Genomic DNA, 24,816 nt, shown 5'->3' with positions numbered 1-24,816 from the left:
GAGAAAGGGAGAAACAGAATTCCACGCAGACCCCGCACTGTCAGTGTGGACCCCTCCACGGGGCTTGAACTCACAAACCCGTGAGATCATGACCTGAACCAAAATCGAGTGTCAGACGTTCAGCCGACTGAGCCATCCAGGCCTTACTCGTTGTGGATCATTTTTACAAGCTTACTGGCCACTTGTTGATCTTCTTGGAGAAATGTCTTTTAGAATCTTCTGCCCATTTTTTATTGGGTTATAATGCCTTTTTATTGTTGAGCTCAGAGTTTTAAATATATATTCTCATACTAGACCCTTATCAGATTTGATTTACACATATTTTATTTTCTCTCATTCTGTGAATTGTCTCTTCACTTTCATGACACTATCATTCTGCAGTGCAAAAGTGTTAAGTTTTGATGAAGTCCAATTTATGTGGGTTATTTTTTTGATTTTGGTTGCTCATGCTTTAAGTGTTCTCTCTTAGAAATCACAAAGGTTTACTCCTCTGTTTTTTCCTAAGAGTTTTATATAGTTTTAGCTCTTTTAGGTTTTTGATTCATTTTGATTTCATTTTTTTTTTTTTGCATATAGTGTGAAGAAATTTTTCAAATCATCCTTTGCATGTGGATATCTACTCATCTCAACACTTTTTGTTAACAAGACTACTCTTTTCCCCATTTAAATGATACTCTTGGTGATGTAGGATTTTGTTAAATGTATGGGTCTACTTCTGAACTCTCAGTTCTGTCCCATTGCTCTCTGTGTCTATCCTTAATGCCAGTACACACAACCTTGATTGTTGTAGCTTTGCAGTAAGTTTTAAAATCAGGAAATGTGAGTCCTCCAACTTTATTATTTTTTAAGACTGTTTTAGCTGTCCAGGGTCCCTTCCATTTCCATATGACTTAGGATCAGCTTGTCAATTTCTACAAAAAGGACAACTGTAATTTTGATAGGGATCAAGTTGAATCTGTAAATAAATTGGAGGAGAATTGCTATTTTAACAATATTAAATTTTCTGATCCATGAAGATGTCATATCTTTTCCACATATTTAGGTCTTCTTAAATTTCTTTCAATAATGTCTTATAGTTTACAATGTATAGGTCTTAAACTCTTTTGTTAAATTTATGCCTAAATATTTTACTCTTGGTTCTATTCTAATGGAATTGATTTCTTAATTTCATTTTTGAATTTTTCATCGCTAGTGCATAGAAATAAAACTGAGTTTGGTTTATTGATTTTGTATCCTGAAACTGCTGAACTCATCTATTAGATCTATTGTTTTTTTGTGCGGATTCCTTAGGATTTTGTATATATAAGATCATATCATCTGCAAATAGAAATCATTTTACTTCGTCCTTTCCAATATTTCTCCCTTTCCTTTTTATTTCTTTCTCTTGCCTAATTATACTCCTTAGAACCAAAGTATAGTATTGAGTGAAAGGGGCAAGAGTGGGCATCTTTGTCTTCTCAATCTTAGGGGCAAAGCTTTCAGTTTTTCACCTTTAAGTATGATGTTAGCTGTGAGTTTTTTGGGTTTTGTTTGTTTGTTTGTTTGTTTGTTTGTAGATGCCCTTTACCAGATTGAAGAAATTCTCTGCTCTTCCTAGTTTGTTGAACATTTGTATCATGATAGGGTGTTGGATTTTGTCAAATGCTTTTTCTGTCATCTGTTGAAAGAATCCTGTGATTTTGGTCCTTTTTTTCTATTAATATGGTATATCATTGATTTTCATGTATGGAACCAATCTTGCATTCCTGATATAAATCCCATCTTGTCACAGTGTACAATCCTTTCTTTGTTGCTGGGGCCTATTTACTAGTATTTTGTTGAGGATTTTTGCATCTACATTCATAGGAGATGTTGGCCAGTAGTTCTCTTATGATCTCTTTGTTTGGCTTTTGCATCAAGGTAAAATTGGTGATTTTACTCATAAAATGAGTTAAGAAGTGTTCCTTCTATTTTTTTTTTTTTTCAACGTTTGTGTTCCTTCTATTTTTTGGAAAGGTTTGTGAAGGACTGGTTTTAAAACTCATTCAATGTTTGGTAGAGTTCACCAGTAAAACCATCTGGGCCTGGGCTTCTCTTCGTGGGAAGCTTTTTTACTATGATTTAAACCTCTTTATTTGTTATAGATATATTGAGATTTAATCTTGAGTCATTTTCAGTGGTTTGTGTCTTTCTAGGAATTTGTCCATTTCGTCTAGGTTATCTGTTTTGATGATATACAATTGTCCACAATTTTCCTTTTATAATCCTTCTAAGCTCATAAAGTCAGTAGTTCTCCCTCCAATTTCATTCCTTATTTAGTAATTTGAGGCTTCTCTTTGTTTTTGGTTTTGTTTTTTGTTTTTTTGGCTAAGAAAGTAACTTTAGCTAAGATTTGTCAATTTTGATCTTTTTAGAGAAACAACACCTGATTTTGTTGATTTTTTTTCTTTTTCTGTTCTCCATTTCATTCATTTCTACTCTGATCTTTATCATTTCCTTCCTTCTGCTCACCTTGGGCTTAATTTTCTCTTCTGTTTCTAGTTTCTTCAGGTAGAAAGTTAGGTTGCTGATTTGAGATCTTTCTTCTTTTTTAAAATAGGGGTTAACCTCCAGCCATAAATTTCCCTCCAAGAACTGGTTTTGCTGACTCTTCTAAGTTTTGTTATATCATGTTTTGTGTTCATTCATCTTAAAGAATTTATCATTTCTCTTGTGATTTCTTCTTTGACCCGTTTGTCATTTAGAAGTGTGTTAATTTCCACATATTTGTGAGTTTCCAAAATTTACTTCTGTAATTTCTAATTTCATTCCATTGTAGTCTGAAAGCATACTTTGTATGATTTGAATCCTTTTAAATGTATCAAGAACTTGTTTATGGTCAGATATATGGTCTATACTGGAGAATGTTGTATGTATACTTGGAAGAATGTATATTGTATTTTCCAGTAGTTGGGTGGAGTGTTCTACAGATGTCTGTTAAGTCTAGTTTTTTATAGTATTGTTCATGTCTATTTCCTTGCCAATCTTCCACCTACCTACCTTGTTCTATCGGTGGTTGAAAGTGTGATACTGAAATCTACAACTATTACTATTTAATCTACAACTTATTACTTTTAGTTCTGTCAGTTTTGCTTTATGTCTTTTGAAATGCTATTATTAGGTACATATGTATTTATAATTGTTATATCTTCTTGATGGGTTGACTTTTTTATCATTATAAAATGTTCTTTTATCTTCATTAATATAGTCACTCCACCTCTCTTTAGCTAGTTTGCATGGTACATGTTTTTCCATCCTTTTACTTTGAACCTACTCATGTTTTTGAATCCAAAGTTTGTCTCTTAGGAAGCATATAGTTGGATCATGTGTTTTTTAATACATTCTGTCAATCTCTGGCTTTTAATTGGAGTGTTTAATCTATTTACATTCCATGTAACTACTGATAAGATAGGATTTATGTCTTCCATCTTATTATTTGTTTTCTACCTGTCTTATATCTTGTTGCCCCTCTCTTCCTCTGCTGTCTTCTGTTATATTAAATACATAATTTTAATTTCATTTTAATTCCCTTGTCATTCTTTTACTATGTTTTTGAGGTTTTTTCCTTGCTCTAGGGATTACAATTAGCATTTTAATTTAAAACAATCTAGTTTACATGTATACCAACTTAATTTCAACAATATACAAGACTTTGCTCCTATATAGCCCCATTCCCTCCCCACTCTTACAAATTATAAGTGTTATAAAAGTTACATCTTAATAAATGGTGTACCTATCAACACAGATGTGTAAGTATTGCATTATGAAGTTGTGTTTTGAATCAGATATGATGTGGAAAAAGCCAATTTTCATAAGGATAGACTCCTTGGGTTGGTGCAGGCATTGGTTTCCAGAGCTCTAACAAGGTTGATTCTGACTATTTTTGCCGGTTTTCTTGTTGCTTTTATGGAAGAGAGAATTTTCTGAGTTCTTAAACCATTTTCTTTTAAATCATTCTCAATGTACTTTTAAATTGCATTTCCCTTCAATGAAGTTAAACATCTTTATTGTTTATATTTCCTTTTTTTAGTGAGCTATATGTATATATCCTGTGACCATAACCTATTATTTTAATTGATTTATAAGTGTTCAAGAAATGAGATTTCTGCCTTTGTATGAGTTGCAGAATTTTTCTTCATTTTGTGTTTTGTCTTTGTGTATTGTGCTTTTGTCATGAAGAAAAAGATATCAGTCTTAATTTATTTTAATGTGTCAGTTTTAAAGTATCTATGAATTTTTTTATGGCTTCTGAGTTTTGTGTAATAAAGAGCGTTTTCTTCTCTAAGATTATTTTAAATATTCCCCAGTGGTCTTTCAAGTATTTTTTTTTAATTAACTTCATCAAAACATAATTTATATAAAAGAAAGTGCACCTATTTTAATGGTAGCTTTTGACAAATATATACACCCATGTGACCACTACCACAGTCGTAACAGAGAACATTTCAGTCACCCCAAAAAATTATTTCAGGCTTTCTCTATATTCATTCCTCCCACCCTAACCACCACCAGCAGCACAAAATATTCTCATTATTTTTTTTCTTTGTCTTTATATCTGTGATTATTTCCCCCTTGTCATTTCATATTTCATCCTTCTTTTTGAAGTTAGCTAACAGTGTCTCTTATATTTCATTGCAAAGAATAAGCTCTTTTATTTGTGTATTAGTTATATAACTTTTCTCCTTTAAAATGAACTAGCAATTTGAGTAAGATGCTTAGTTCTTATTGTTGAGGCTATGACTTTTCCTCTGAGAACTCCTTTAGCTGCATTCCAAAGGTTTCTGATATGAAGCAATGGGCTGGTCATGTCACCTGCATTTTCTTTGTTTTCATGTGTTTCTTATGATAAAATATAGAAGATCCGTATTTTCATCTCAGAAGTTACTTTTATAAAGGAGATTTGGGTTGGTATTCATAGACTTCTACCATAAGCAATGATGGAATTCATATATTTCCCCTTCTCCTCTGTTTTCTCTACCAGCCAATGGATCTTAGTATTTTCCCTTGTGTTGTTAAATACACATTTACTTCTGTCAGGCTCCAAAAAGTTCACACTATGTTCAGATCAGGATTTTTCCCACAGGCCTTCTTTTTAGACTTTATCCTGACCTTCCCCTATATTCTCTCCCCACCCTGACCACCCCTCCTCCACAGCAGGCAACCCCCACCCCCCACCAGCATCTTATCCAGGGAAAGTGAGGGCTTAGTTGATTGGTGGGCAGCTGCTGCCTCCACAAGGGATGGAAGTAAATTTAGGTTCTGTCACAGGCTGAGACTATCAGGGGAAGCTCCAAATATCCTGCCAGAGCTCCCTGAAAATAGCATCACTAGACCTCCTCAGCTGGAGCCAGGCCCTGCCTGTCCCCTCTCCTCAGGTACCTATACCGAATTCCGGGCCCCTCCGATGGTGACAACCTCTTTATGCCTAGCTCTCCATGATTATAAGAAGATTTGGTTCCCAAGCACCTCATCCTCCCCACCTGTCTCTCATCTCAATATGGGCAAATATTTCCAAATTGAACAGTTTCAGAAGAAATCCTGGCACAGACCTTAAAGGCCCTTCCACCCCCAGCCTGGACTAGTTTTCATATACACTTAACAACAGCCACACCTTTACCACTCATTCCCCTTCTTCCCATGCCATGCTTTTTCTCCACCAGGATCTTCCCAGGCCCCAAATTTCAGGCCAAAGGGAACAGTGCTACCAGATGTCCACCCAGCTGAGAGAGAGCCAGCTCTGAAAAAACATGTCTGCAAAGGTCTCTTATCTCCTGGTGCTTGGAAATCCTTTGTGCGGCCAAGGAACAGACTTGGAATTTATTTCAGTTTCTGATCTTACTCCTCAGCTCCATCTTTCCCACCCCATCTGTCCTGAGTCTTAATTTATCATTATCCCCTTCCTCCCATCTTATGTCATCACGTTATAAGGTACCACTTGTTTACAAGGTGCAGAGCAGAAGGCAGAAGAGATTTCTAGACTCAAGCTAATGGATCTGTACTTTCAGGTATCTTGAGAAAGGCAGGAAATACATTCGAAGACGCCTTCTTGGTGCCCCTTGAATCAGACTGCATCCCGGAATTCTGACCAGGAATGAAACCATGCCCTCACTGGCAGGACAGGCAGGAAATCATAGCACAAACTCTGGACTAGAATCTTTAGAGTTCCCAGGCCATGTGAATAGTCAAACTCAGGCCCTTTCTTTCCCCGTCAACTATCAAGAGCTCATATATTATCATTCAGTGTTTATTTAGCTCAGTGGTTTAAGGGCAGAGGAACCAGCATGGGGGGTTCGTTCCTAGGATATGTCAATCACATGTAAGTATCACTTTCCACATCAGAAAAGTCAAGATGTTAGATTAGATCCTAAAGTCCCTAGCTGTTCTGATATACTAAGGATCTAGGGTATGGGCTGGCTGGATGGATGCATAGAACTCTGGGGATGGTCTCTGTGGTAAATAGTATGATGAACAGCTTAGCTGGGTGGCGTTTGGCTAGTCAGTGGATCTTGGGTTGGCTCACAGGTGGCCCCTCCACCCTTGTCCCTTCCAGGAAAGATAACTGTGGCATATGTCACAGGCTTAGAGTACATCAGGACTTTAGGAGGCAGAGGGGGCGATGAGGATTGGGCTGGGGATGGAGAGTCCTCTGATGGGGGATCAAAAGGTAGGCTGCTATAGGTGGTATTGTCAAAGGAAGGTGGCGAGTCGAGCCTAGCATACGGTATGTCCGATGGAAAATCAACTCCGAGGCCAGAGTCACTGATGTGGTGGACCACTGAGGAGGAGGCCTGTAACAAAAGCAGACAAATGAGGCAGAGAGTATGCCTTCTTCTGCCCCAGTTCCCTCTGCGGGGAAGTCCAGGACCACACTGGATCTGTCTCTCAAATCCTGAGGATGTCAGTGGGCAAGAAGGCTTCACTTTGAAGGTTTTCAAGCCCCAAGTTTCTCCCAAAATCTGAGAGGGTGAAATACCAAGGTAGGAAGGCAGAAGACCACTGGCGCCAAGTTCACAGCATTAAGGAAGAGGGTTTGGACTCTGACTGGGTCCCAATCTTTCACCACCCCCTCATCCTGGGACCTCTCAGCGAGCCGTGCAGACGGAAGGTCTGCGGAATTTGGCTGGGGGCCCACAGATGCCTCTTACCTTGCCTGAAACTCTGCTGCTCTGAGATTGGCCACAGACACCAAGCCTGGTCCCTGGGAGGACAGAGGACGGCAGCACAGTCTGCTTCCTGTATTGGCTCAGTGCCCATTCCTCACTCCCTTCAGAAGCCTCTTTCCTAGTCCAGACTCTCCAGTCTACTCCCACCAGACACCAGCTACACCCCGGCCTGCCAGGAGACCCCACCCACCCACTTACTGCTTCCAGCTTCCTCCAACCCACCTCAACATTCAGCCCGTCTCCTGAGACCCTTCCCCCACCATCTCCAGTCACCTGTCTCTATTCCACTGGTCCACCCTGTCCAATTCCTGTCTGTCCCCAGGCTGGCTCTCACTGAGTCTCCTTCCTCCCATCCACCCCTCAACTGGGGACTTCTAGGGCCTGGGGGCCTCCCTAAAGCCCAGACAAGCCCGTCTATAGGGGAAGCAGAACTAGACTCCCGACACTGTCTACAAGACTGGCTGGTTCAGGACCAGCAGGGGCTGTGCTGGGGTGTGCAGGTAGACTGCTACCTACCTTTCCTTTTGGCCATCACAGCGAATAGCACGGCTGCTGCCACCAGCAAGCCCAGCAGGAGCGCAGCGCCCCAGATCAAGGGGATGCTGAAGGATACAAAGGAATAGGGGAGCTTAAGCCTGAACTTGGCAGGAAGCTGCTCACCGGAGCCCCGGAGCAGTAGCAGAAAGGTGCAATTCTCGGTGAGCCATGGTTGGGAGAAGAGGATTTGGGGGGTGGAATTAGGAGGGCAGACATAGGCAGGGCAGAAGAGAAACACATTTTCAGGTTATCCTGGCTGGAGACCCGCGGGCATAAAGGGGCCATTGCTGAACTGGGGGTAGGGGGGAGGTGGGACAGGAGGGTCTGCCTGACCTCCTGCCTGATCGGAAGTTCTCCAGAGGTGGAAGGAACCGTGAGGTTTCCCTTTGAGTTAGCCTGGGGCTCTGAATAAGCCTTTCCCACCCTTTCCCACCACCAGCCTTTTCCCGGACCCCGAATACAGCTCTTCTCAGTACCTCTTCTCATCCTGGCTGGGTTCCAAAGGGCTGGCACTGCCCATGATGTCTGAGAAGGGGCCGTCAGCCAGACTTCCAACCTTATAGTTCTCTTCCTCCTCTTTCGGGGTAGGAGCTGAGTCAGAAGGAAACAGTCATGAGCACATACCCAGTGTGGATAGGGTCGCGGGCCTGTTGAGGTCCGAGGGACTGGGGGAGTGGGGCTAAGGAAGGAGAGGTTCCAAGCAAGAAACACAAATGGGGGCTTGGCATATTCCTTAGGGGCCCTCGTTCTGGAGATCAGAGGTGGATTCTTTCTGTCTTTACCCGGTTGTGATGGGGACCTCTTTCCCCTCCACCACCAACTGTTGCCCCTGCTTTCCTTCTTCACCTGCTGGCCTCTCCCTGGCCTCTCAGGCTGCTCAGCCTATGCGGAACCACACACTGGGTAATCTGCGCCCACCTCCCCACCCCACCGCAGCATAGGCTCTCCACTCTTGTCCCACAGTGACAACCCTGCTCCTGTCGCTCATCCACAGGTCTCCAAAGGGGCATAGCCCGCTAGACTTCTCTACCTACCTGCAACCGTATGACCCCCTGCAAGCCGGGGGAGGGGGAGGGGGGCAACCCAAACTCTGCCCTCAGGATCTAAGGAACTCTAGGGTCACCCCTAATGTGACACAATGCCAAGGGACCCTTGCTGAGAGCCTCGCTTGGACCCCCAGACTCAGTTTTGTGACAAGACTTCTACTGTCCCTACACCACTATGCTCAACCTCTCTGGCTGTCAGACTCAGGCCTGGTTTCTCTGGGCCGGATGATCTGTCTTGGGAACCTGGCCAGTCCTTCTAGACTCTCAGCAGGTGTGGTCTTCCTTCTTCTCAGAGGCTCACCATCCCCACCCCCCCCCCCCACCAAGCCAAACCAGGATCTGGAGATGCTGTGTCTCCCATCTTCCTGCATGCGTCCTGCCCACCTAGTGCCGTTTAAGCCACCCACACCCTCCCTGAAAGCCATGCTCCACCAGCCAGCCCTGAGCATCCACACGCTACAGCTGTCGGGTCCCCAGCACCTGCTCCTCTCCCCAGTGCATCTTGTCCTACAGGCTCAAGTTACCAGACCTTACGGTGCCAAGGAAGGAGGAGGACAGGAGAAGACTAGGACCAACAGTCTTTTACAATGTACACTTTACAATGTAAAGTAATAATCATGGACTGGAGATGAGAGGGATTCTAAGGACACCTTAGTCCGTCCTCATAAGTAACAAGTGGGGAAAAAAACCGTGAGCAGGGAAAGTGCCTTTCTTCATTTCCTTATTTGGGGCTTGGGCGCAAATTACTTGAGAAAGGAAGCCGTGAAGGCTAAAAAGACATCATCATTCCTAAGAGAAAGGTAGAGCAGGCTCCATTTCGGCAGGAAGCTGGCCGTTTTCCCTCCAAAAGATTGTTTTTGTTTTACGACATCCAATTTCTCTGCAAAATTCTTTCTTCTACTTTAAAATTTTCTTTTAATAAATGCTTAGACATTAGAAAGTTGTCAGCTGGGAGAGAAAACCACAGCCTATATAAAAGTACTTTCTCTCCCGAGGATAGGGGTTGACAACCCTGGAGGGACCAGGAGTGACACTTTTCTCATGGTAAACTAAAGGAGTTGAAGTAATCCAGGTACCGAATGCGCCTGCGTGTAGGTGAGGCGCATCCTAGATGCTCAGTGAAGACATAAAATTCAATAAAATCCGAATTCAGTCATTTTAAGCCATCAAGCCCATTAGAGCGGGAGTAATAAACTGGGAGATTTAAAAAACAAATTCCAGTTGATAAATGCCCAAATTAAAACTTTGCTTAAGGGGTGCCTGGGTGGCTCAGTCAGTTAAGCGCCCGCCTTAGGCTCATAGCATGATCTCACAGTTTGTGGGTTTGAGCCTCGCGTCCGGCTCTGCGCTGATAGCTCGGATCCCGGAGCCTGCTTCCGATTCCGTGTCTCCCTCTCTCTCTGCCTCTCGACCCTGCTCACGCTCTGTCACTCTCTCTCTCTCTCTCTCTCTCTCTCTCTCTCTCTCAAAAATAAATAAACATTTTAAAAAATTTTTAAAAAAACTTTGTTTAAAACCTTTCTAAGGAAAAAAAAAAGCATCAAGTATGTTGAAAACGCGGGATGAGGCGGGCCAAGGCCATGGGTGAGGACATGCCTTTCAGCCGGGAAACACCCCCCCCCCCCCCCCCCCCCGCTAGAGCAGGAGGGGGAAGGGACCCACCGTCTGGCTCGTTTATCTCTGACTGCTCACCCAGTTCTGCTTCCGCTCCCGGGGTGCTGTCAAAACTCTCTCCTTCCAATTCCCCGCCCCGCCCCCTTCCCCCCTCCCCCGCCCCCAAGGGTCCCCATTCCCCAAGGACGGAGAGCAGCAGGTGGGGACGGGGAGGGGCAATGGCCAGCCTAGAATGACTCACCTGGAGGGAGCACAACCAGGGCCACCCTGTGCAACGTCTGGGTCCCCGCCGCCCCCTCCACCACGCAGCCGTACTCGCCGGTGTCCTCCTCCCGCAGGGTAATCATCTCCACCTGGAGCAGGCCGCCCCCCAGGTCCGTGAGAAACATGCGCCTGCCCGCCGGGGCTCCGCGATCCACAGCCGAGGACACCAGTGGCTGGCACCCATCGGGCAGGAACCGGCACCACACCTTCCGAGCCTTGACGTCCTGGAGCCGGTAGTGGCACTGCACCAGAATGGAGCCCCCTACGGGGGCCTGCAGCACCTCCGGGAAGCTGGTGGAGGCCTGGCCTGGGGAAGGAAGGGATGTGGTTATGCGGGGCAGGAGCCCTGGGAACTTTCCAGCCCACCCACTTGCCACAGGGGCACAGGGGCCTAGAGGTCCCCCTTCAGGGCCCTACATATATGCTGCTGGTGCCACCATGTCAGTTATTCCTGGGCACCAAGCGGAGCCCATGGGGCCCAGAGCCCACCCACTTCACCTTACCTGCCAGTCCCACCAGCAACAGCATGAGCAGGTTGGGGCCCATGGCGGGTCAGGGAGATGTCAGCTCTGCGGCTGGCCTGACCACTGACACAGCATTCCCCAGGGAGCAGGAAACATCTGCCTTGGACAGTCACGTGGGGCTCTCAGCCGCCGTGGGGTGGGAGGCGGACACTGGGGGCCCCTCCACGGGTGGAGATAAGGCGCCTTTCCAAAGCCTGGCTGCTTCTGGGCTTGGGAACCGAGCCTGAGAGGAGGCAGGGGTGGGTGAGGCAGGGTGAGAAGAAGCCCCAAGGACAGGTGGGACCTGGGATCCTGGGGCCCAGCTAAGGGATGAGGTGACAGGAGGATGGTGGAAACTGGGAAGCAGGGGAGGCAGATGATCCTCGGGGTCTTCCAGAAATAGAATCTGAGGGTGCAGAGCTGTGAAGGAGGAAGGTGAAGGGCCATTTGGATTCTAAATTCTGTAAGGAGTGCACCGGCCAAGCCCTCAGGGGACTGTCCAGTCCTGCCACAAGACCTCACACCCAGAGACCCCACCCTGGTGGCACCCTGGATGGGGCCGGTCTTCATTTACTGTGCTGGGTGCCCTCCAGCCCCTGCTGGTGTGGACCCACGCTCTCCGGTTCTGGCAACTGCATCAACCCTTTGATAATTATGCTCCATTTTCTTCTTTCCCCCTGTTTTCTGGAACCCCTTAATGAGTTGGATATTGAACCTCATGTACTCATCCCCTTTGCACAACTTTTCTCTCTTTTCCCATCATTTTGTCCATTGCGTTCTGATTTCCAGAAGGTACCCTCATCTTTTTCTCTCATCCCTTTTACATTTTTATGCCTTGGCATTTTCACTTTACAAGATTTCTTATTCTCCAAACTTTTTTTACAGCATATTATTTTTGTTTCACGTATGCACTATCCTCTCTGTGGGGAGATCATTCTCCATGGATATTTTCACGTTTCTGTGTGGTCTGGGCACTGATCAAGCTTTGTTCAACGGTTATCAAATAGCAAGTGTGCTTTGGAAGCTAGAGAGAGGGTACCAGCTCCTGAGGGATTTGCTTATACCCCCACCCCCATCCCTAGAGAAGATCTGTTTACCTTCCAGAGTAAAGGTATCTATCTATCTATCTATCTATCTATCTATCTATGTATCTATCAGTCTATCTATCTATCTATCTATCTATCTATGTATCTACCAGTCTATCTATCTGTCTATCTATCTATCTATCTATCTATCTACTATCTGTCTCTCCAGGGAGGAAGATGGGCCAATGTGCCAGATGCCGTGTGTAAACTCCAAGCCTCATAATTTGGGGTTCCTTTGCCATGACAGGAACCCACTGCCCGCACAGGAAACATCTGGCCCCCATTCATGTCCCCCTGTGCAGAACTGGGGTGTGGGGACCCTGCACAGAACGTGGACGATACACCTCCTGATCTGGGACTCCAGGGGGAGCACTGGTGCTCAGAGAGACAAAGGCAGGTAAGGTGAGGATGTCTGGAAGGGGCAGCCAGCGCCTGACCTAGACATCACACCTAGAAAGGGGCTAAAGAAACTACCCTCCCTCCTTCCTCTCCCCTCCCTTCTCTGCTCCTTCCCTCTCTCTGCTCTCTCCTTCCTTCAGGAACAAGGAAGTTGCCAATGGGAACTGGGAACAGGAGCCTGAGAAAGCCAGACAGTGCGTTAAGCTGGAAGTGGTGAGAGGGTGACCAGTTGTCCCGTCTGCCCAGACTTAGGAGTTTTCCTGGGAGATATGGGTCTTTGGTGATACACTGGCAAAGTCTTGGGCAAACCAGACAGGTGGGTCAGCCTCGTGGGTGATGTGGAAATGCTTATATCTGTCCTGCCAGTACGTATCAGGCTTCTTTGATTTCCTTGCGGGTAAGTCATTACACTAACAGTCCACAGAAGTATTGTGAAGCGAGACCTGTCCTCAGTATTTGACTGAGTGCCTAAAAGCGTCCACCGCTGGGTACAAAGGACAGAGGTGACCAGGCAGGATCCTGGCCTCAGGGAGGTGGGCATATAGAGAAGAGGAAGGAAGCCAGTGTTTATTCGGGACCTATTCTGCACCAGACATCGGCCCTGGGACTTTCACTAATGGTATTTCTTTCAACCTCACAAAACTTCAGCAAAGCAGGGTTGCTCGTTTGTTTGTTTTTTGTTTGTTTGATTGATTGATTTCCGAGGAAGGGGAAGGGGTAAAGAGAGAGGGAGATGGAGAATCTTAAGCAGGCTCCATGCCCAGCGCAGAGCCCAATGTGGGCCTCAATGTCATGACCGTGAGATCATGACCTGAGCCGAAATCAAGAGCCAGGCACTTCACTGACCGAGCCACCTGGGTGCCCCTGTTCTGTGTTTTTATTAGGTGAGGACCCTGAGGCTCAGAGGGGTTTCTTAGTAGGAGGCAAAGCTTAAATTTGAAACTAAATTACCTGATCCCCCCTTCAATCCAGCGTGCACCCCAGAGAGTCCAAGGCAGGGGAACTCAGTGGTGATCCAAGTCCCCAGGGGGACGTCTCCAATGTGGGGGAGGAAGAAAGAGAAAAGGCCAAGCTCCCAAGAACAGGGGAACTGCAGACACGTTCTCGTGCCAGGCTTGGGGAGCCGTGCATCTTGGCCGCTAGACAGTGCCTCAGGTCTGCAGGGAGGAGACCGGTGCCTGGGACACGATGAGAAAGCTTCACATGCGGCTGAATCTAAGGGCCTGGGACACACAGGCTGGCCCAGCATCTGCGGGGAGTGAGCCAAGCAGGGCTGGGCAAGACTGGGGAGTGATGTGTGCACATGAGGCTGGGCACGAGGGCTGCATCAGGGGTCCTTCCCAACAATCCGAAAGCCCACGGTGGGGGGCAAAGCTGCCACTTGTGGCCACAGCCACAGAGGGTCCCAGGCTTCCACCTCACAGAGGCCCAGGACAGAAAGCCTGAGGATGGGCTCCTCCCCCCGCAGCCCTCCCTGGGTAAGTCTGCATCCCCACTCCCCTCACTGGGACCACAGTGGTGTGTGTGTGCCCCGGGGAGAGATGAGTCCCTCTGGCCTGGTCCTCTCCCCCTGATGTGGTTCTCCTGCGCAGGTTCCTTCTGTCGCCGTCTAAATTACATCATCCCTGTCCCTTGTGCACCCCCAGTGCGCCTAGCCTGGCTTCACTGGCCGTTTCCTCCTGGGCACTTTTGCCTTTCAGCATACCATCTGGCTGACTGACTTGTGTCTGTCTCCCTCCCCTCCTCCGGGTCCGGGGACCTTGTGTGAGCAGGAATCTTTGCCTGTTTGGTCCTCGCTTGTCTCCAGCGCTCAGAATGGTACCTGGCGCAGAACATATCCATTTTCTCATGAAATAAATGAGTAGGATGGAGCTAGAGGGAAGGGCAACGTGAACACGAAGTGAAATTTGCACTTCCAGGCTCTACTGGGGACTTGGGGTGACATCTTTCCCTCGCGAACCTCAGTTTCCCTTCTGTGCAGTGAGGGGCTCAGACCAGTAGTTCCCAGCTCTGGTATGCTGCACTCCATGAGGCCAGCCGTGGGTGTTCCCCTGGAGGGGAAGTAACACACGGAAAGCAGAGGTCTGGGGAAGCGAGTCGATGAGTCAGCTGGGCGTTAGATGGACTGACGGGTGGGGGAGGTGGGCCGCAATAATCCTCGGGAACTGACAGGTGGGAGGCAAATGGAGGAGAGGGGCAGCAGCCTGGATGCTAGAGAAATCCCAGACGAGGAGGCAGGATCCAGCAATTAGATCTAGGGAAGGGAGCGAGGAAAAGCAAAAGATGGGCAGTTTGGAGGCGGGGAGAACAGAGAGACGCGGTAGCCTAAGACCCGAGGCCCCAAGGAGGCAGACCTCTTGTCTTTTCCTCGTCCAGATTCATTCTCCTAGCCTGGTAGCCAAAGAGAAGTCTTGGATTTATTTGTGAGAGTGTTTAATAACCAATGCCTACAAGTTGGTGAATGTCCTTCCCACTTCCCAGGTGTGCCCGCACACACACACACACATACACACACACACACACACACACACACACACACCTCTGTTTCCAGGGGCCAGGGGAAGCAGGGTGTGGGCAGGGTGACCTTTCGCCAAAGCAGAACCATGAGTCTTGGTGGCTGAGGGGCAGGTGTGCAGGCCGGGGTGGTCCCAGCAGACCTCTCCCGGGGCCTCTCTTCCCATGCCGGGTCTTCTCTCACGTGTCTCTCTGCCCTGCAACCGACCGCGTGCTCACACAGCCCCTCCGAGCCCCACCTCGCCACCCCTGCCCAGTCCACCCCCATCCACCACTGCACTCTGGAAGCTCACCTGTTAGGGTCTGGAGCTGGTAACCTGGGTCACGGCTGCAGTCCAGCCCACCGGCCCGGGGCGTCCCCAGTTTCTGCCCATGCCAGGCCGCAGCCCAGAGAGCACTGGCTACTAAAAGCTTGCCCAGAAACATGCAGGCCAGGAGGAAAAGGATGGGAGTGGGTGGAAAGGGGATATCCTCTTCTGAGAGACCCCTTGAAGACACAAGGAGGACATGAGGGAGACCTTGGGGTGGCCTACACACTGGAGTCTGCCCACCGAGAAGGACTGGGGAGATACCAGGTGCTTTCAGGGACCTAGAATAGCTCACCACCCAGCACCATCCCTGGGATGAGGCTTGAGGGAGCCTGTAGTCAGGAGACCTGAGTTCTAGATACGGATCTACCTGCTGAGTGCATTTAAACACATCACCTTCCCTTGCTGGGCAGTTTCCTGCTGCGCATAATAGTATAGTCTGGGGTGTGTGTGTGTGTGTGTGTGTGTGTGTGTGTGTGCACATGTGCACTCCATGGTTATACTAACAGTATTTTAACACCAGTACACAGGAATGAACCAATCAGAGCTGATCCTACCAAAGGAGCAGGTATGGGGATGGGGTCCCAGTTTTGTCCTAAAACCCTTATTATTGCTGAATTGTGGGGATGTCCAAGGGTGGCCAGGGAAGGGATGGGAGGCTGACCATTCAGGAGTCTTGGAGCAGCAGCTATGTATAAAAAAAGAATTTCAGCATGTTAACAACCGGCAGGGCCACACCAACACGCAATGGCTGGTTGGAGGGGTGTTCAGACAGATCATCTCCAGGCCCAATTTCATGCTCTAATTGTCTTGGGATTTGTAGCTCTAGGACCCCAGCCCCCATCCCATGCCTGGGCTCTGCAGGGTGGAAGTCTGCCCCACCTCTGTACCTGGACATACTGCGTTCCACCTGGGCATCCTCGAAGCTCTTGGACTCTTCAGGGATCCAGAGACCTCCAGGGTCCAGGTGATCGAGGGGGTCTGTGGGAGACAGAGCCTATGAGCTTCTAGCCCCTCCTCCTTGAGGCAGCCAGTCACAGTGGGGAGCACCCATCTGGATGCCACGAGGCCCCCTAGGCTCTGGCCTGGAGCAGATCAGGTCATTAACCTCTCTGAGCCTCGGTCTCCTCACCTGTTAAGTGGGGTGATAGTGTTGCAGAATTCAGTGAGATCATCCTGTATGGCTAAGTGCCGAAACTACAACTCCCAACCCCCAACACACAGGGTCTTTGGGAAGGTCAAATGGATGAATGGATGTATTTGAAAGTTCTGTGTGAACTGTCAAGCTGTCTACACCAGCCATGGAGTATTATTATTATAATGTTATTTTCCTGCCACCCTCTTGGGAGTTGGCTTAGGCTTAGGCCCTAATAGGGCTGAAAATCTGTGTCTCCTTGGCCCCTACTGCCACCTCTGCATGTAAAAAAGTGGTGGCCATGGGGTTTGGGTCTAGGGCAAACCGTCTCCCCTCCCCTCCCCACCTTAGACCTTCGATGAATGGCTCATTTCCATCCTAAGGGGCCATGTGGTGGGGGAGGATTTGAGAAGAGGGAGAGTCAGAAAGGGGACCCGAACCCCCAGATTTGTTCTCCTTTGGGATACATAGTGTTCTGGAGACACAGGCAGAAAGCTTTCCTGGAGGGCATCCCTGTGCAAAGCCTGGGGCGGGGGGGACCCCCACTGCCACCCTGTGTCACCTGGCATGAGGATCCCAGGTCAGCTCAGCAGCAGGAGGCTGGGGTGTGGGCTGTCATTTACCCCCAAGCATTTTTAACTCTGTCACCTCACTGATACACCCTGGGAGCCCTGTGGGGGCAGCGGGACAAACATCATCATCTCCGTTTAAAGATAAGGAAATGGAGGCCCGGAGAGATGAAGCACATTGCCCAGGGTCACAGGCAGTGTCCCTTCGTAGCGCTTGTTTTCTGTACCAGGTCAGTGCTTGATTTATGTTTGCAGGTCCTTTGGATAATTGGGTGAGGGAGTAAACGAACCTCCCACCACTCACTCCTTAAGGACCACTGTACAGTGCTCACATCCCAACTGGATGCCGAATGGATAAAGCTATGGGGAGAGGCAGGAGTGCAAGTAGCTCACTGGGTGCCTTGTGCAAATTAGAGCCCAGAATCCTTCCTGTAAGCGATGCAGGGAGTGCAGCCCGGAGCGGGGCGCCAGGGCTGGAGTGCGGTCCCCTTGCGCAGTGAGTAACCTGCACGACCATCCACAGGGGCCCTCAAGTGGGAGGGCAAGATCTGCACCGTGGGTTTCCCCAGGGTGGTCGAGAGGGCGGTCCTGTGCCCACACCTTGGAGACACAGTCCCAGCCCAGGGGTGGCCTAGAGGTGCAGTCAGCCACCCACTCACCGGCCAGCACCTCCACCAGGACCTTCCTGAGGGTGTCGGCCTCATCACCATAGAGACTCTGGCACTGGTAGAGGCCGGCGTCGTGGGCTTGAAGATTCCGCAGCGTAATGGTGAGTGTGCCCCCCAGGGCATCATCCACGATGGCCGTGCTCCCATTCCACCTCTTCAGGAAAGACAGCAGCCACGAGCGGTGGGTGCTGACGACCCTCTGGCACGTGCCCTCTTCATCCAGCTGGCGGCACCAGGCTTTGCGTCTGCCCCAGTGCTTCAAGGAGTTGTAGGGGCAGGAGACCTGCAGGGACCGGCCCGCCATGCCCTGGAATACGGTGGTGTTGTGGGCTCGGGACAGCTCTGGGGAGGAGACATTCACTTACTCTTCGCTCATTCACCAAACGTTTATTGAACACCTACTGTGCGCAGTGAACAAGGAGACAGAAGTCTTGCCCTTAAGGAGCTCAGCTTCCTGTATAAGTTGGGAGAAGGTGCACAGTCCACCATGAAACCCAGGTCCCCAGTCCGGCTTTAACACCGTTGGACTTGCTGGGCATTTTTAAAGAACTGTCCCTCTCTGGACCTATTTCCAGAGACGTTGGCCTTGAAGTTACCTCCGGTTCTCTTCCGCCCATTTTATCCCTATCACATGGGACCAAGACTTCTCCTCCAGGCTCTCCGTCTCAAGGGAGCGGGGCCAGTGGCCCCCTCGGGTCTGGGCTGGATACCCGCCTCCCTGCCCTGGCCATTCGTGCTCACTCTGCAGCGGCCCACGCGGGCCCTGGCTCTGCCATCTCCTCCTTCTGACCTTCAGTTCCCAGCTTCCCTATTTCTGTGGCTTTGTTCCCCTTTCAGGAGAGACTCATCTCAGAGCTATTTTGGGGGGAGACATGAGGCTGCTATTTTGGAGACCCGTCTTGGGGTGGGGGAGATAGGCTTAAAGCGTGGTCTATTGCCAGGGCAGGGGCTGCAGGGGGTATCGTCCGGAGCCCTCTGCCTCGACTTCCCCTCTCTTGGTCCTCCCTTACCCCATCCGCAACCATATGGCAAAAGAGACTTGGAAGACAAGATTAGGGGGCAGGTGGCCTGCCTTTTGAAGCAGAGAGACCTGAGGGAAGAGGGAGGGGGCATCCCTCTGCCTCCAGGCAGCCCCCCGTCGTCCCCCACACCACTCCCCGCTAAGAAGCCTCAGGAGCAGAGCTCGGCTGGGACAGCCCCTCTGCTCACCATGTTTGCCTCTTGCCCTAGGGGAGCAAGAGGCACCTTACCCCAATGAAAAGAGGTAGTTGTGTGCAAGAACCTGGGGTGTCAACCCCCCATCTCCCTTCCAGGCCTGAAGACAAGAGGACCTTCACGTCAGCACAATATGTACATCCTCAGCTACGGGTTGCTTTCCTCCTCTCTTTCTTCCCTCCCACCCTGCCATTCCTCCGGGGCCAGTGGTGCCTCATCTTCGGGGCTCTTACCAGTGCCCCCCCAAACTTCCCCCAACTGCTACCTAGTGCCTGAGGTACCACCATCAGAATTCCTTCCTTTTCTTTGTGGCCAGAATCCAGCAGCCCCTCATACTCCCACGTGCATGAAGAGTCAGACAGTGGGTTCTCCTCCCGGGGAGGGAGGGAGAGTATGAAGAATGCGGGGTGGGTGGGGAAAAGCGGGGTGCAGACCATGCCGAGGACGTCAGCCGCCTTTATAGTTGGGCCCAGGGCTGCCCGCCCAGCCACCCACTGGATACTCAAGAAGGGGAAGGAGAGAAGGCCTGGCCAGCGGCAAGACGGGCCCCTACCTGTGACGGCCACCAGGATGAACAGGTGGAGAGGCTCCATGTCAGGCTTCCCTGGTGGAAGGCAGACACAGGGGACCTTGTGCAAGATCTCGTCTTTCCCTTGAAGTGCGGAAAGGAGAGGGGCAGGCGCGTCGAGTGCTGCCCACAGGAACTGGGCTTTTAGGGATTGAGAAATAGTCAGGACTGGGGTCTGGTTTTATGATTCAGGGAGGGGGTGCGGGGTGGGGGAGGAAGGGAGAGGAGGGGCCAGTCACTGCTGCCCAGGAGGCAGTGGGAGGCTGAGGATCCCAGACCTCTGAGAGGCCAGCCTGCCCCACTGCCCGTCCCAGCCAGGGGGACCCCACATGGCAGGGGCTGGACAGTGTCCAAGGCTGTGGAGCCCAGCCCAGGGATCACAGTCCTCACTGCTGTGTCCAGACCCTGCTCCAGCGTCACTGCCTATCACACTCTGGCTGCAGCCTTGCAAGGACCAGGGGCCAGCTGGACCCCCATCTGGGGCCTCCTAGTCCTTCCCTCCAGGCCAGCATCCCTGTAGTGTAGGTAGACTTCAAGTCCTCCTTCCTCACTGCCTGTGTGTGCAACCACACCCCCCACCACAACCTCTCTGTATCTCAGTCCTTACATCTGTATAGTGGGAATAAGAATAGTGTGTAGGGTTATTGGGAGGATAACATGGATTTCTACCGGCAGAGTGCTTTAGAATAGGGCCTGACACACAATAAGCACTCAGCAAATACTAATTAGTACTATTATCCCAGGTAGGGTGGGGGGGGGAAGGGGGGAGATGGGCTTTGCACGAGGGGGAGAATTTCTCTTCCACCTGCCGTCTCCTGCCCAAGCGTATCCTTTGCACAGTTGGGCGCCTCCTGTGTGCACCAGCGCACGAGGGCATTATTTTGTGCACGCACACACCTATGGGACAACACAGGATGTGACATTTGCTGGAGTTTCCAGGGCTGGAGGTGTGCTTTCTCCATAGGTGCAGGGGTGGGGTGGGGGTACTTGAAGGGTGATCCAGGCACAGGGATTTGCAGGTACAAAGCCACCAAAGTGTGAAATGGCTCTCGGCGGTCAGTCCTGGGATGGGGTGAGGGAGGAGTGGTAATTCCCAGGGGCGGGAAGGTGAGTCCTGCAGGGGGAAGTAGCAGAGAGGCCAGGAAGGGTCCACAGGCACCCACAGATCGCCAGAGTCTACTCTGGTTTCCTGCAAGCACTCACTGATTTGTTTTTATTTATTTCTTTACTGTGCATCTACGGTATTTACAGGGAATGTGCCTAGAGATGGGGGTTAATGATGAACATAATTTAGTCCTTCACTTGGAAAACCAGCTCCCCAGTCTTGACTTAATGGCTTAGGGAATGAAGGGTCTGAGGCCACCTGAAAATCACTGGATAGGTCCCCTTCTACGGTCTTTTTACAAAGTCAGGATTATTGGCATATCATTTACATACACAAGAATTCACCCCGTTAAGTGTCTACCTCTATGAATTTTGACAAATTCATACATCTGTGTAACAACCGCCACAATCAAAATATAGAACACCTCTATCAGCCCCCCAAAAAGCTCCCTCATGCTCCTGTTAGCCAATCTCTTCCTTTCCAGCTCAGGTCCTGGCAACCACTGATCTGACTTCTGTTCCTATGGCTTCCTGCCCTTTCTAGAATGTCCTATAGCTGGAATTGTTTGGTGTATAGCTCTGAGTTTGGCTTCTTTCACTTATGATAATGTATTCAACACACATGAAGTTGTGCTTCTCAGTAATTCACTTACTTCTTATTGCTGAACAGTATTTCATTGTATGGCTGATGCATACCTTGTCTATCCATTCACCAGCTGATGAACATTTGAGTGGTTTCAAGTTGGGGGCGATTATGAAAAAAGCCACCATAGACATTCACGCACCTATATTTTGTGTGGTTATATGTGTCATTTCCCTTGGCTAAAACCCTAAGAGGGGTCATGTGGTAAGTGTGTGTCTAACTTTATAAATGCTGCCACACTGTGTTGCAAAATGGGTATACTATTTTTGTATCCTTGTCAAGACTTGATATTGTCAGGGTTTGGAAAAGCCATTCTAATAATTTTGTGGCTATATCTCATTATGGTTTTAATTCTATTTTCATAATAACTAATGATGTTGAACATCTTATCATTGCCTGCTTTTTTTGAGAGAGAGAGGGAGGGAGGGAGAGGCAGTGCACGTGTGTGGGGAGAGGGGCAGAGGGAGAGGGAGAAAGAGAATCTTAAGCAGGCTCTATGCTCAGCATGAAGCCCAATGTGGGGCTCGGTGTCCCAACTGTGAGATCATGACCTGAGCCAAAATCAAGAGTCGGACGCTCAACTGACTGAGGCTTCTGGGATTCAAACCCTTGCTCTCGAGCCCCCACCTCTGTCTCACCTCTGACTCCTCTCAGACTTGACCTTCTTTTTTTGTATTTGGACCATTGTTCTCTGACACTTCTAGCTGAGGCAGTTCTCCCATCCTTAGCATCTCATATTTTCTCAGATGGGGATCTTGGCCCCTGTCTCGAACCAGTACCTCCTCTCTTCAGGGCAGACACCTCCCGGGGAGTGAGGGTGTGTGTACTCGCTCAAGTGCATGTGCCAGGATTGCTTTAGGTCATGGGCAAGCAGCAGCCAGTAGGCTAGGGGATGGCAAGCCCAAAGGGAAGATCTGGACGACAGCACAGGAGCTAGGAGGCAGGGATCCAGGCACTGAACCTGCCTCAGGTCATCACGGACATCACAGGACTGAGACAGAAGTGCAGGGAACCTCATCTACCATGCGGCTGGATCAGGACTGGTTCAGATCCTGCCAGGATTGGGGAGGGTACCTAGCCTGCCTTTGGGGGCCAAGTGTGGGGATTAGAAGGCTGGATGGGACAGATGCAAAGTGGGGATTGAGCACACAGGTTTGGGCTTCTTACAGACCCATGCTTAATCCCAGCTCTGTTATTTACTGGCTGTGTGGACTTGGGCAAGTTCCTAACTCTCTGGGCCAGCTTCACTATCTGGGTATGTAAAGGTAGGGCATGTTAAGTGCTCAAGAAAGAAAGAAAAAAAAAAGAAAGAAAGAAAGAAAGAAAGAAAGAAAGAAAGAGGAAGGAAGGAAGGAAGAAAGAAAGAAAGAAAGAAAGAAGAAAGAAAGAAAGAAAGAAAGAGGAAGGAAGGAAGGAAGGAAGGAAGGAAGGAAGGAAGGAAAGAAGAAAGAAAGAAAGAAAGAAAGAAAGAAAGAAAGAAAGAAAGAAAGAGAAAGAAAGAAAAGGGCTAGAATTATTTTCCTTCCTCTTCCCTATATTTCTCTCCAAAATCTTCCTTCTTCCTGTCTATCTCCATCCCAGAATTTCGTCTTCCATTTTCAAAATGGCAGCTTTCCCTATATCTCGTCTAGCTGTCTGGCTGTCTGTCTATGTATCTCCCCTGGATGATCCCCAGGAGCTACTTGCTCACCCGTCCCCTCTCCTCCCGTGTCTTCAGGTCCTACTCCCCACCGCCCCCACCACCACCACCACAAGCACACCTTTTCCTCCGTGCTTACCTTGCCACAGACTCACCTGTCTTCACATCTTCTTTATCCATTCATCCGTCGATGGACATTTGGGCTCTTTCCATCCTTTGGCTATTGTTGATAGTGCTGCTATAAACATTGGTGTGCATGTGCTGCTTTGCAACAGCATACCTGTATCCCTAGCAGTGCAATTGTGGGGCCGTAGAGCAGTTCTATTTTTAATTTTTTGAGGAAACTCCACGCTGTTTTCCAGGGTGGCTGCACCAGTTTGCATTCCCAACAGCAGTGCAAAAGAGATCCTCTTTCTCCGCATCCTCACCAACATCTGTTGTTGCTGAGTTGTTAATGTTAGCCATTCTGATAGGTGTGAGGTGGTATCTCATTGTGGATTTGATTTATATTTCCCTGATGATAAGTGATGTTGAGCATTTTTTCATGTGTCAGTTGGCTATCTGGATGTTTTCTTTGGAGAAGTGTGTATTTATGTCTTTTGCCCATTTCTTCACTGGATTATTTGTGTTTTGGGTGTTGAGTTTGATAAGTTCTTTATAGATTTTGGATTTATACATTATCTGATATGTCTTTTGCAAATATGTCCCATCCTGTCAGTTGCCTTTTAGTTTTGCTGATTGTTTCCTTCACTGTGCAGAAGCCTTTTTATTTCTTACGGACAGCTTTGTTATTCATGCTCTTCAACTGCCCATTTGAGTCTGATCACCAGAAGACATGAATAGCCTCCTCCCAGCCCTCCTGGACTGACTTTTCTGCTGCCTTTGACCCCCGCTGACCGTGCTCCACTCCTGTCCCCACCCCTGCCCCATGCTATCCCTGCTCAGTCCTGCTCTGCCCCTGGGAGGCTGCCCCTCTGGACTCCATCACCCCAGCGCCTGGTCCCCTGGGTTACTACTGCTGGGTCTAGTGGAAGGGAGCTACAGGCAGGGGTTGGCAGTTAGGAGGAGAAATAAGTTGGAGTACTTACTTTCCCCTACTCCCTCCATGTCTGCCATGGCTCACACGTGGCTGCCTTCCTCTGGAGCCATAACTCTGATTGGTGGTCCCTCCTCCACGGCTTCCACTCTCACTTGGCTCCAAGAACACAGTTCTCTCTCCTTGCTCTTTCAAGTTGGGGTGTTAACACTCCCTGTCTTTGGATGCATCGCCATCCCTTGGTGGCCCGCTCATCCTTGTCCACTCCTCTGTACGAACCCTGTTAAAATGATAGGCAATTGAACTCTCTTGTGCTTGCTGCCTGCTCCTGGAAGGGAACTTGCCCTACAGCTACCCCCTCCCGGGCATTCCTTTCCCTCTTACCCAGGAAGTGGGAGAGCCTGGAGCCCTCTTCCCAGGGGCACATTCATTTATTCCACCTATTTTCCAAGCTCCTACCATATGCCAGGCTCCATGCTAGGTGCTAGGAAGGTGCATTGAGCACAGGAGTCACTGCCCCTTTGTTGCTAGATGCGGAAGTGATGTTGATATTGCAAATCTGTATTGGCAGGATTTTAAGACAATACCCTGGGTTCAGGGAGTGAAGGGAGACCTTTAAATGAGTCATCAGAGAGAGCTTGGGGACATTTCTGGTCATCTCAGGCAGAAAGGCACATCTGGGCCTCTGTTCTGAGTGTGAGTTGAGAAGTCAGGACACCTGTTAAGGTGGAAGTGAGGGTCCAGGCTTGGACCACAGGGATCTGCCAACTGAAGATGGGTCTTGCCAT

General features: G+C 49.0%; 2 protein-coding genes across 4 annotated transcripts; both read right to left on the bottom strand.

Moving 5' to 3' along the window:
• Nucleotides 1–6,246: 6,246 nt before the first annotated feature.
• Nucleotides 6,247–11,251, bottom strand: TREML1 (triggering receptor expressed on myeloid cells like 1). The gene is made up of 6 exons (XM_047101927.1): nt 11,146–11,251; nt 10,620–10,949; nt 8,195–8,309; nt 7,698–7,783; nt 7,164–7,216; nt 6,247–6,806 (listed from the first exon to the last, which is right to left on the bottom strand). The coding sequence occupies exons 1-6, from the start codon at nt 11,186–11,188 to the stop codon at nt 6,492–6,494; spliced, it is 942 nt and encodes a 313-aa protein (XP_046957883.1). The 5' UTR covers nt 11,189–11,251; the 3' UTR covers nt 6,247–6,491.
• On the bottom strand, nt 11,210–23,189 carry TREM2 (triggering receptor expressed on myeloid cells 2). Of its 3 annotated transcripts, none has more exons than XM_047101928.1 (6): nt 23,148–23,189; nt 19,592–19,747; nt 17,815–18,165; nt 16,342–16,432; nt 15,437–15,630; nt 11,210–11,389 (listed from the first exon to the last, which is right to left on the bottom strand). In XM_047101928.1, the coding sequence occupies exons 1-6, from the start codon at nt 23,170–23,172 to the stop codon at nt 11,289–11,291; spliced, it is 918 nt and encodes a 305-aa protein (XP_046957884.1). In that variant the 5' UTR covers nt 23,173–23,189; the 3' UTR covers nt 11,210–11,288. The 3 variants fall into 3 exon arrangements, with proteins under 3 accessions (XP_046957884.1, XP_046957886.1, XP_046957885.1); XM_047101930.1 differs by having other exon boundaries at nt 23,132–23,167; XM_047101929.1 differs by lacking the exon at nt 11,210–11,389 and adding an exon at nt 15,046–15,340.
• Between the last annotated feature and the right edge of the window lie 1,627 nt (nt 23,190–24,816).

The sequence above is a fragment of the Lynx rufus genome, unplaced genomic scaffold (assembly GCF_022079265.1).
Source record: "Lynx rufus isolate CCGP_SWC_20201006 ecotype Redwood Valley unplaced genomic scaffold, mLynRuf1.p SCAF_6, whole genome shotgun sequence".
NCBI lineage: Eukaryota > Metazoa > Chordata > Mammalia > Carnivora > Felidae > Lynx > Lynx rufus.
Note: the sequence above shows the minus strand (reverse complement) of the source record. Positions and strands in the feature narration are given on the sequence as shown.

What these genes read in the sequence shown, in the direction of transcription:
- TREML1 (XM_047101927.1), bottom strand. Translation starts at nt 11,188, where the DNA reads ATGGGCCCCAACCTGCTCATGCTGTTGCTGGTGGGACTGGCAG. An exon ending in GTTGCTGGTGGGACTGGCAG is followed by an intron (nt 10,950 to 11,145) that starts GTAAGGTGAAGT and finishes TTCCTTCCCCAG; the next exon opens with GCCAGGCCTCCACCAGCTTC. An exon ending in TGTGATGGCCAAAAGGAAAG is followed by an intron (nt 7,217 to 7,697) that starts GTAGGTAGCAGT and finishes CTGTCCTCCCAG; the next exon opens with GGACCAGGCTTGGTGTCTGT.
- TREM2 (XM_047101928.1), bottom strand. Translation starts at nt 23,172, where the DNA reads ATGGATAAAGAAGATGTGAAGACAG. An exon ending in CATCCTGGTGGCCGTCACAG is followed by an intron (nt 18,166 to 19,591) that starts GTAGGGGCCCGT and finishes TCTCCTCCCCAG; the next exon opens with AGCTGTCCCGAGCCCACAAC. An exon ending in CCAGCTCCAGACCCTAACAG is followed by an intron (nt 11,390 to 15,436) that starts GTGAGCTTCCAG and finishes GCCTCCTCTCAG; the next exon opens with GCTCGGTTCCCAAGCCCAGA.